The 12524-nt window shown below is 24.9% G+C and overlaps 2 protein-coding genes across 12 annotated transcripts in view; one reads left to right on the top strand and one right to left on the bottom strand.

Annotated features, from left to right (window-relative positions):
• Positions 1–12524, top strand: part of LOC126901587 (clavesin-2-like) — a 69073-nt gene that overhangs the window by 12792 nt on the left and 43757 nt on the right. Inside the window, exons 1-4 of one of the 11 annotated variants that reach the window (XM_050678159.1) lie at positions 5254–5547; positions 7820–7979; positions 9924–10173; positions 11470–11580. The exons of 3 other annotated variants lie outside the window; for them this stretch is intronic. In XM_050678159.1, coding sequence (XP_050534116.1) covers positions 5400–5547; positions 7820–7979; positions 9924–10173; positions 11470–11580 — 669 coding nt within the window. In that variant the 5' untranslated portion in view covers positions 5254–5399. Of the gene's footprint in view, positions 1–537; positions 841–5238; positions 5548–7819; positions 7980–9923; positions 10174–11469; positions 11581–12524 lie in introns of those variants that run through there. 7 more of the 11 variants (XM_050678165.1, XM_050678163.1, XM_050678154.1 and 4 more) reach the window with 7 other exon arrangements.
• LOC126901589 (uncharacterized) lies at positions 2120–3484 on the bottom strand. The gene is made up of 3 exons (XM_050678172.1): positions 3145–3484; positions 2966–3067; positions 2120–2869 (listed from the first exon to the last, which is right to left on the bottom strand). The coding sequence occupies exons 1-3, from the start codon at positions 3342–3344 to the stop codon at positions 2743–2745; spliced, it is 429 nt and encodes a 142-aa protein (XP_050534129.1). The 5' UTR covers positions 3345–3484; the 3' UTR covers positions 2120–2742.

Here is a 12524-nt window from a genome sequence, read left to right as displayed (position 1 = left end):
TGGTCAACAAAATGAAACTTTTTTAATCATCAGATAAGAATATATACTTTTCTAAACCAATTTTTTACGTCAATTTAATTTTAAATATGTAATTAGGTTTTATCTATCGCCTCTATTTTTTGAGATAATTTATGATTAGTAAAAACTGAATAATTACAATACGATTATATTTTTAAAATTATTATTGGTTTGAATTTTTTATGTGTAAAAAAAAGTAATATTACTAAATTTTATTTTTTTATTGAATAATTTCTATTCAACATTTCTTTTCGTTATTAAATTTTATCATATTTATTAGATTACACAGGAATAATTAAATTAATTAATTTCATTAATGATTTTAAAATTACATAAATAGTATAAAGTATATTGGGCAATATATCAATTAAAATAAATTCAAATTTAATTAATGTCTGAATATTTCAATAGCAGCATTTTATAAAATACCAATAGTTGAAATGAAAATTATGATTTCTATTAAAATTATTCATTACAATAAAAATGCATAATTTATACATTTCTTAATATTATTTATAGACGATTGGAAAAATGAATTGTTGAAACATCGTGATTGGTTTGAAGATAACAATAAACTCCTTGTAGATGAAAAAAAACGAGTGAAAAAATCCAGTTATTCTTTTGAGAGTGTAGACGGTTCATTCAGAAAATTAGCAATTGATTAATGGTCATTGATTTTTATTACTAAATATATTTTCACAATAATTTCAGAAGTATAATGAATTACTTAAATTATTAATGTACTTTAAAAAGTTTGTAAATTAATAAATATAATTTGATATTGTAATTAAATCAACATTATAACTCATAATTTTTTTACAATCGTCTACTTTTTTTTACTTTTAGAGATTATGATAAAAGTGTTGATAGTGTTAATTATATGCTCCCTACAATAAAAATTAAATAAAATAAGATTAAAATTGAGTTCTGAGCCCTAATTAACACGGTAAACTAATTAGTTTATTCTAAAATGTTTATATAGTCAATGATTATTAGTCATATTTATCTAGCGAAGTAGAGTTAATAATAAATTATGTTAAGACTAATATATTTCTTCTTTTTTTCTTATTTCTCTTCTTCAAGAGCTGATCTCCACACATCTAGCATTTGATTAATTTCCTCTCTATTTTCTCCTATTAATACTTTATTGTCAGCAAACAACATGCACCGGAGCACCTCTCCTTGTATTTCTCTCGTAATTTTTTCCATTACTATAGAAAATAAATAAGGGCTTAAAGCAAAACCCTGATGCACTCTTACTCTTACCCGAAAACCGTCTGTTACTCCTTTCACACTTTTTACCCTAGTACAAGTGCCATCTTACTTATTCTCTATTATATTAATGTACCTTTTCGGTATTCCTTTTCTCATTAATTCCTAATTTAGAACCTCTCTCGGTATTCTATCAAACGCTTTCTCCAAGTCTATAAATACCATACAAAGCTTTTTTTTTTTCCTAAACTTTTCTATTAGTTGCCTCACACAAAATGGCTCCTTTGTTGACCTACCAGGTATAAATCCAAACTGCTTAAAATAAATCCAAAAACTCCATTACTTTTCTTCATAAAGTTAATTACATCAATAGATATTGTTGATTCCGAACTTAGCCATTGCTCCTAGGATTTTATTATGAGTCCCAATAACTTAATCTACTACAGAACGCAGAATAAATGCAAGAAATAAAATTTGAGTGTTGAAAATTACGTAGTTTGTGGATTTTCCATAATACGCAAATTGTAAATTTTGTAAATTCTATAAGTAGCGTTAAAATTATTTCTCCATCATAAAAATTTCACCAGACGTTTTAATTGCCTTAAGAAAAGTACTATGTAAATTTGAAAAAAAATCGTTCAGTCACTTTTGTGTAATGAGATGATAAAGTTGGCTATTTTCAGCAAACCTTGCATGTTCAAGACCGTAAAACGATACAAAAAAAATTATAAATCGATTCAAATATGATATGGGTTAAAAGAACATTACTAAAAATTTCTGAAAAGAAAACAAAAATTTTAATTAAAAAATTATTTGACCTTCAAATTTTGCTATTAAAATACTGCAAAATTTAAAAAATTAAAATCAAAATTTCAATGTTCAAAAAAATTCAAAATGTAAAAACTTAAGAATGAAATTGAAGTATTATTTAATATGAGTAATACAGTGCTAGTTCCACAGTGATAGCTTATTTGGATGTGAATTTATAGGCTCTAGAACATAGGCTGTTTTTTCATGTTTTTAATTATAAAAAATGCACTATCTAGTAAAAAAACAATAAAAAAAATATACATTATTTTTGTTGTCAATGACCTTTAGGAAGTCTATGATATAAATTTCATAAATTTCTGAACTATACCAGCACACATATTTGGTGATTTCACATGGAATGACCCCCCGCTAAAACCCTACCCTCCATGTACTCTTTCATATCCTCTCCACTTATTACCTACATGTCCATTCATTTCTCCACCTATCATCGCTCTTCATTGCCAGGTACCCCTTGCATCACCCCTACCATCACTCATCAAAACACTTCCTTGTCTATTTCATCACATTCATTTGGGGTGCATAGGCACTTATTACAATCAGCACTTTTTCCTTGAATATCAATTTTGTGACTATAATTCTGTCACTTTTCCTAGGTATTTCTACTACTTTACTTTTCATTTCCTCATCCATTATTATCCCTACACCCAGGGTCGCATTTAGGAATTTTGCCGCCCGGTGCTCTTAATTTTGCCGCCCCCTAAAAAGTGTTGGATTGGGTTTTTTAGTTGGCGTATTTAATAATTCCGAATATTCAATTAATTGATTTTCATTTGCCATGGTTTCAAAAGTACTATGTAGAGGATGTTCACTAAAAAATTATAAAATTGTTTATTTATAAAAAACTGAATTAACGCAGATGAGATAACATATGCTTCAAGCATTCTTTTTGATTTGTACGCCTTACCTTGGTGCAATAGAAGACGTATTTATTAATTGTTTTTCCGAATTTTCAATTATTTGATTTTCATTTGCTAGGGCTTCAAGAGGACTCTGAAGATTAGGCTCACTAAACAAAATATAAAATTTTTCATTTATATAAAACTGAAATAACGTACAAAAGTTAACATTTGATTTTTAAATTACTTTTTATCACTAGACTCATTTGAAATCTGTTCAGCTGTAGTCTCTATTTTACTTGGCGAATTGGAGATTGATGGTCGTTGATTGCCAAAAAATGAAGTTAATTTTGCGGTTTGAGAAATGACTTTTTGTTCTTTTTCTAATTTTAATTTAGCAACTTTTTTATAAGCACTTCCACTTAAACGTTTTCTGCCATCACTCATTTTAATACGTTAATAAATAATAAAATATACAAATAAAAAAAAACACCTCAACACATTAAGTCGGTCACTTGTAGTCGAGTACTAAACACAATGAGCTGTCTGTACACAACACATTATTAGTGTGACATTATTAGATAGTAATTTTGTGAAAAATGAGACAAATTATTGTCTTTTAACTTTCTTAGTATTCCAATAATAATCGACTATCAACGGCCGACGACATCCACAAAACCAGTTTAAGGGAGAAAATATCAATACTTTGTTAAAATTAGATAAAAACATGAATCAAATAAATTGTCGCCTACTTTATTTATAGTGCTGTTGATTATAAAAATACTATGTATAATCAATACTATTATCTAACTACTTACTGTAGTCTATGTTGTTATACAGCTTTGATATATCTTCTTTTACATTTATATCTTTGTACACGTTTTAAGTTAGAAAATAATAAAGTAATATTTTTTTTAGAAATAGATATTTTTGTTTCATAAAAATAAATTGTTCTGTTTGAAAAAATTTTAAATTAAATAAAAATAATTATTTTTTAAAAATTGTATACCTATTAAGATTTTTGCCGCCCTTCAAAATTTGCCGCCCGGGTCAAATGACCCCAATGCCCCCCCCTAAATGCGGGCCTGCCTACACCATTCTTTGTACTATACTTCCCTGAGTATATTATTTTATAACCCTCATCTATTTCCTTTGATTTCTCTCCTTTCAACTTAGTTTCCTGCACACAAGAAATGTTAACTTTTCTCCTCGTCAATACTTCTACTAATTCTCTACTTCTACCAGTTAATGTTCCAACATTCCAAGTACCTATTCTTACTTTGTATCTATTTTTTTTCCTCCCTCATACACGAGTCCAGTCTAGAGTTAAGTGGTGTTGTTCCTACACCGTTGAAACTACAAGAGTAAGTGGACTTGTACACATGACTGGTGAAACAGCTACCGCACATGTTGTCCGGCTGATATCAAACACTTTATTCCTTAGGCCTTCACCGTTTTTAACTACTTTTTGTTGTCCCCGCATACATCCGAGATGGGAAAATCCGTATAAGTTTTGTTCAGGATTCCTCATACTTTTTTGACAATAATGTTTACACCGACTGTCGACCTGACGCAACCTCATTAGTCGCCTCTTATGACTGGCAGAGGTACCGTGGAAATATTTTAGCCCCTTTCCACTGGGAAAAATAATAATTTTCTCTTTCACATTCAAGTTGACATAGACAGTTTCAAGTTCACAGTTCTAACTAATGGTTAGATTTTTCGAAAAATGCAGAGAGAATTTTGTCTATTGAATAACTCAACTATATTCAAATAAATAGTTAAAAAATTAAAATAAAAAATGCAAAATCATAAAAAATGTATAAAATTTTGATATTATCAATTAAGAAATTAGTATGATAATTGCTTTTTAAGTAAAATTTTATCTTCAATGAAATAAATGAAAATGAAATTCATTTGATACTAGAATATTAATAGTTATAGTAATATATTTAAAACAATTCGGAAAAGAATAAATAATTTGATTATAATTAATTATTTAAATTTTTTTAAAAATACAATAAGATTTTTGAAACAATAATTATTTAAATTATTTTCATATAATGAAAAAAATCTAGTTTTATATTATAATAAACGTATATGCAGATTATCACTGTATTGAGGTATAAAATAACGATTATAAAGTATTATACAGCGAAATAATATTACTACCTTGACGAAAAACATTATGTGTAATAATTAAAATTATTACAAACAATAAAATATTAAATTAATTCAATATAAATAAATACTGTAAAATATTTTTTCATAATTTAATAACGTATAATTTGAATACTACAATATTGAGGTATAAAATAATTGTACAAAGTGTTTTACAATCAAATAACATTAATACATTGACGAAAAAACATTGTGTATATTACTTTTTCAATTGAAAACTAAAAACTTAAATAAATATTTTCTGCTAAATATTTATTTATTCTGATCAAATATTTTAAGTAAATTGAAGACAATAGCGTTTGTAACAAAAATTTAAGAATTATGGATTCGAATTTTTTAACACTTGCTTCGCAGATTCAAGTGGAAGAAATTTATGCTGAATTAGGTACAACTGAAGAGAAAATTAAATATGATGTTGAAACAATTATGGAATGGTCACGAAAGCAACCTCATTTGCCAAACTTAGAAGGTATTAAATATTATTTTTGAACATTTTATATAACTTTTAATAAATTAACATACTTTTCTGTTTTAAAAACCATTTCCATTATTGTATATACCATCTATCATAAAAATTAAAAATATGGTCTTAAAACAATAAAAAATGAATGTTTTTAAAATTGCAGCAAATATGCCACCAATACAATTACCATGTACTATTCATGGACAAACTCTGCAGAGAGTTAGATGTACTTACTGTAAGGTACTTACTATTAACTGACAACTATATCTTTTGATACAATTAACATTTCAATGTTTTTTAATCATTTATGCATTCTTAGACTATGCTAAAATCATATTTGTTTTTAATAATGAAAAAATTACTATAATTTTTTTATCGTTAAATAATAATGATCAGTTTTACACCTTTTTATTCCCTAAACTAACCAGCGATGACCAGGAAAATATGAGCATATTAAGAATATTTTGCGATGCAGTTTCACCGCAAAAACAAAAAAATTCAAGATTTTATTCGCTTTAAAAATTTTATATTTTTAAAAACTACTTTTTGATAATTAGATTTCAAAACAATTATAAATTTATTAATTATAAATTGGTAGTATAAGGCAAAGAGATGACTAATAAAAGTTAATAATATTTTACAACGTATTGGAAAGAAATTTTAATACCACATTGTTATTCTATTCTAATTGTCACCATTTTCTGAGACTTTTTTAATTTTAATTTTAATGATTTTAATTAAATTTTAAAAATTTGGATAGAACCTTCATTTTTGGGAACTGGAACTTTTATTTTCAAGAACCCGAACAGAACCGGTACCTTCAAATATTTTATTAAAGAACCCAAATCCGAATCGGAACCTACAAAAAAACACGGTTTCAGTCCCTGCTAATAATATTCATAAAAGTGTAAGAACAATAGAATAAATTTTTAAATAACTACGAGCTAAGCTTTATAGTATGTGTACTAAGTATTATATACGAAGCTTTGGTGATTCAAGTGCATAATATCCAATTAATAGGGTCTTTTTTGAAGGCGACATCATTAATGTAGACGAATCTATAAATATGTTTTTAAAAACCAAAATTCCCTTATATTCTGACACACCTTGTATATTTTAAACGGTAGCATAGTGGGATAGTGGCACTATGTGGTCGTGACAAATTTAGATGATATCTGGTGATATTACTTTCAAAACATTTTCAAAAAGTTAATGTTATGTGAAAAAATTGCTATTTTAAATTCTCTTGTGGACAGGAAAAACGTCAGATTAAAAAAAAAAAAAATAAACAAAATGATAGGTACCCAAGGTTTTATAAAAAAAGTTTGTTATTATTCATTCATGTTTCAAAAAGTTATAACAATTTTATGTTAAACTTTTTTTTTTAATTTAAAAAATTACCGATTTTTAAAAATTGTAATTTTTTGCGAGTTTCCACCATTTATGTGGAACAAGGGATACTTAACAATTTTTGAGGATAATGTCTTTGACTAGATACGATTTGTGATTGTATCGTTTAAAGAAATCCGTTCGGTGAGAGCAAAAAATGTGGAAACAGACACAAAAAATAAACACATTATTATAAAATTATTGCATTTTCAACTTTGCATCAAAATATGATTGTAATGTAGTCCATTTAAGCAAAAAAAAAAATTGCTACGAAATGTTAAATGTTAAAAATGTTATCAACTAGATGTGTTCCATTTTGTCCTAGCCATTTCAGGCGATTCCTAGAACTTTTGATAACTAAATATTTTATGATAATATCTTCTTTTAATACTAGTAATAGATAAATTGTTAAAATTATAATTTTCCATGTTTATATTACGATAAAAAACGTTGGTATAAGTTAATCAGAGAATAATAAAAATAGCATAATCTTTATAGACTAAATATTGGTTATAGTTGTGTAATTTGTACAATGGAAATTGCTGTTGCTTGAATGAATGACAATAATTTAATTTAATATAAGAAAAATAATGAAATATTTGTGTAATATTAAATTTAAATGGTGGTAAACTTTATACGTATATATATTTTGATCAATATTAGCTATCTTAAACATTTGACAGAGAAGATCAAAATGTTAATTTTTTAGTATAAAAAAATTGTAATTCATTCTATTACGATAAATTGATATCAGGGTTGTTAAATTGAAAACGTTTTTAAAACAATGTGAAAATTTACTTCTGTCTTTTAGTTCATTTTAAACATTACAAACAAGTTTACTTATGCTTTAAACATTTTTTTAACAATCTTGTATAAAATGAACATTTAGGTCAGAAACAGAAAGTGAAATCATTTTTGTTGGCTTGTAAAAACAGCATAGAAAAAACAAAACAAAAAATAGAAAATCATTATACAATAAAAACTTTATTAACATATTTAACTCACATCGAACTAACGAATCAATTTATTGATGAAATGAATGAATACTAGTAAGTATAAATTATTAAAATTTGAGATTTACTTTTTAATTAATTAATACTTTTTAAACATTAGAGACTAAAATGTATTTTTGTAAGTAATTTTTAATCTGTTATTAGAGTTTTTATATCGCCTAAAGTTTTTGAGATTGCTAATTATTCAATACAAATAATTATACATAAAAAAAAAAATTAGTCTTTTAAAATTGATTTTTACAAAAATGTAAAAAAAAAGTAGGATATATTTACCATAATTTTTTTTATGATCATCTTGCAAACGTAAAATTAACACTAATTAGAAAATTTTATGAGGATTTTAAAAATGATTTTGCTTACATTAATATGTAATCAGGAATTCATTGAACATTTTTTAATAAGTGTTTTATAAGTGATTAGTACAATTAAAAGTTAACTTTTAACTTTTTTTGAGTTAATTATTTATCTGTTTTTCGAGGTTTTGTAATACCTTAAGTTTTTGAGATAATTACTAATTATTAAAAAAATATAATTATACATGAAAAAAAAATAGTGTTTTAGAATTGATTGTTATAAAAATGTTTAAATTTTCATTTTAACATGGGGAAAAACTTCCAAAAAATTCCAAATTTAAAAATCGATAATTTTCTCAATTTATTTACTTAAAACTGCTATAACTTATTTAAAAATGACCGAATAAAAATAAACTTTTTTATAGATTCATGAGATATTCATCTATCTTTTTGTACATTTTTTTTATAAAACTTTTTCCAAAAAATTATTTTTCAACTTTTGAAAGTTTTCCGGAAATACTAATGCTTTTAGAGATATCTATAAAACTAATGTAATATATTTTATTATGAAAAAAAAATTTCGGATTTATTTTGTCTTCACTGTGAAAATGGCTAACGTATACTATTTTTGTGTTAAAATTCTCGATTTTATATTTCACATTTTNGTACGAATCAACACAATTTTTTTATGAGAAATAATATTTTTTAATAATCCCTTTTTCATTCGACATACTTTATCTTAATCAGGGTATTAATAAGAAACTAGCAGATAATGTAGCTTTTGTAATTATCCACCAATTTCTTAGAATTAAACACTATCTACTGATTTGCATCGAAGCGTTTCTTATGATAGTGATTTTAATCACTGTCAAATTAAATCTATACTGGACCCAACTATGCAACATCCCCACTATGCCGCGACCCCACTGTGCTGGGTTTTTTTAACTTAGAAATGTTATAACTTTTTGAACATGTATGGATCAATACAATTTTTTCATGAGAAGTAGTATTTAAATACATCTTTCATTCGACATATTGTTTTTTTTAAATCGGACCATTATCCTTTATACGGGGGGATTAAAATGTAAAAAAATTCTCCTTTATACTTTTAATTTTATAATGCTATAACTTATTGAAAAGTGTATGGATCAACACAATTTTTTTATGATAAATACTATTTTTATACCTTTTTCATTCAACATACCTTTATTTTAAATAAAACTATTTCCCTTTATATATTGTAAATATATATATATATATATTAATAAATTATACTTATTAATCACAAAACTTGTAATCAGGATATAAATAAGGAAATAGGACATAATGTAGCTTTTGGAATAATCCACTAATTTTTTAAAATTAAATACTATCTACAGATTTGCATCGAAGCGTAATATATTTAAATATGTTATTATGGTTCAAAATATTGTTCAGATTATTTTAAACAATTTAAAATTGAGATTAATTATTACAAAAAAATTCTTTTTTATTTTAAATAATTTTTTTATGTTTAATTGTTTCTAATAATTAGTAATAATCATTAAAACTTCAGAAGATAGAACAGTTAAAAAATATTCATAAAAAAATTACAATTATAGAAGTGATTCTAAACTGATTAATTTTTCTATTAAACAAATTTTAATATCGATATTTTTAGTTAGTAAATTAATAAAATATTTTTTAGTGTTACTACTCCATTACCAATGTTAACAAATGATGCTAATAGAATTACATTGATTCAATTAAAAACTGGAGATATGACTAAATTTAGCTATCCTAACTTAACGAAATGTGTTATAATGAGCTTTGACATAAGATCGTCCAAATTAGATAACAATAAGAAAGAAATATTAATTATTGATATGAAAAATTATACGATAAGTCACATTACTGCAATTCTACCCCATGTTAACAATTTCGTTCTTTGTTCAATGGTGAGTATTAATAAGAGTTTTAATAGTAGTTAAATTATTTACTGTATAAACTTTTAAAAGCGTATAAAGATTTTGACGTTGGAAGCATCATAATTTGTATACATCTAAAAATATCATTGAATTAAATGTAATTTTATTGAATGACCTAATTTTCGCATGAAAAAATCCTCTTAATATAAAAAGCCACAATTAATACCTTTCATTTAAATGTGAATTAATATCCTCATTTTCGTATATTGCAAATGTATAATAAAATGGTAGGTAAATTTTATTGATAGGAACACTGACACATCAATCCTTACATAATTTAAATAAAAATGTTCTAGCTACCAATGGTCTATGATAAATTACAATTTCTGTTTCATACCTGAAATAGTAATTAAATAAGAAAGGTAAAAGTTATTTTCTTTTTTCTGGTTATTTTATTCGTACAATTTTGATACACGTATGCCATAGAGTTAACAAAGTATATATTTAGTTTATACAGAATGTTCAGTAAGTAAGCAAACAGATCAGTTGTTACAAACAATGAGAACAATAGAAATCCGTTTCCTTACTTACTGAACACTATATATTTTTATAATTCTCTGTAAGAATTATAATACTAAATTATTGAACATCGATTTTATACTAATTTGTTATAATAAATAAATTGTTTATAAATTATAAAACTTAAAATTAGGATATAATTAAGGATATAGGAAAATTATGCTTTGGAATAATTCAACAATTCCTTTTAAAATTTAAACACTATCTACAAATTTGCATCAATGCGTTTTTTATGAAAGTGACTTTTAAACATATATCAGATATCATTTTTACTTGTCCCAGATGTGATGCGACCCCATTGTGCTAGATTGATTTCTTAATCATCAAATTTATTGAGACAATTATTTTTTTGAATAAAACATAAAATTACCAAAAAATGTTTAATTTTTTTTTTTGTTGGATTTTTTAGAATAACATTTTTGAGGAAACTAATTGTATTTTTTCCTTATCCTAAAAATAACTATATAAGTATATACATCATTAGATGCACAATTTTTTTTTTGTTTTTTTTTTTTTTGGGAGCTAATTTATTAACTTGATGGTATAATCTTCTACTTATTACGCAAATGGCGAAACTTGTAAAAAAATAAGGTTCCTTGATTGAGGACACCGGTCATATTTTTTTATGCTTGGTATGTAAACTTAATTGAATCGTTTAAAATTGAAATGAATATAATACAGTTTTTCTTTTCAATTATTAAACAATCTGTTAAACAACTAACATTTGATTTATTTATATTTTTATAGGAAGGTTTTGCATTTAGAATACAATCAATTCATCTTCTTAATGTGCCAAGTTATGGAATCACAATGATCAATCTATTTATGAGTAAACTAAAAAAAAAACGTGCTATAAAAGTAAATAATTAAAATTCATAACAACTAAAACACTTATTTAAGAAACTGATGTATTTTTCTTTGGTTACTTCAATTACAAACTCAATACTCTAATGATAGTTAAAAATATAATTTTTTATTGTTTTCTACTAGTTAAATATTTTGGATTAACGTCGTTTTACTAAAAAGAGGTTCAAATAAAATATTTTATCTAGTATTATACTCAAATACATTAAATAGAACAAAAGTGTAGTAGTGCAGTTTTCTTCAACTTGTGTGAATAACAATCATAATTATTAATGAAGCGGGTGTGTTTTTAATTTTACCATGATTTTCATTTTTAGCTTCGATGCGAAGCTGAGAAGGTATTAATTTTACCATGATGTGTTTATTTTTTTTAATTTTTTTTTTGTGTCTGTCACTACTTTTTCTCAGCTCTCACTGGACCGATTTCTTTTAACAATACGTCAAAAGATCACAAATTGTATCTAGTTGAAGACATTACCCTTAAAAATTTAAAAATTTTCCCTCGTTCCCCGCAAATGGGGGAAATATCCAAAAAAATTACAAATTTAAAAATCGACAAATTTTGTCATTTTTTTCACTTTTTTTTCTTAAAACTTCCATAACTTTTTCAAAAATCAACAAATCAACATAATTTTTTTTTAAACTAAAACCTTAGATATTTTCCTTTCATTTGATATAATTTTTTTGAAAATTTAACACTTAACCTGCTCATGGGGGGGGATTTAAAATTGCAACTTTTTTACAAAAACTAACTTTTTCAACTTAATTTTTGAAAATGTTCCGGAAATACTGCGTCCTTTAAACATATATCAAATTAAAGCTTATTTTATGTACTATAAAATGAAAAAAAAAAATTTGTCCCGACACTTTATCTTCTGCATGTAAACGGTTGCCGTAGTTAAAAAAACACTATTTTTGTGTTAAAATTTTCGATTTTC

Source organism: Daktulosphaira vitifoliae, unplaced genomic scaffold (assembly GCF_025091365.1).
Source record: "Daktulosphaira vitifoliae isolate Bord-2020 unplaced genomic scaffold, ASM2509136v1 Scaffold_3, whole genome shotgun sequence".
Classification (NCBI taxonomy): Eukaryota; Metazoa; Arthropoda; class Insecta; order Hemiptera; family Phylloxeridae; genus Daktulosphaira; species Daktulosphaira vitifoliae.
Note: the sequence above shows the minus strand (reverse complement) of the source record. Positions and strands in the feature narration are given on the sequence as shown.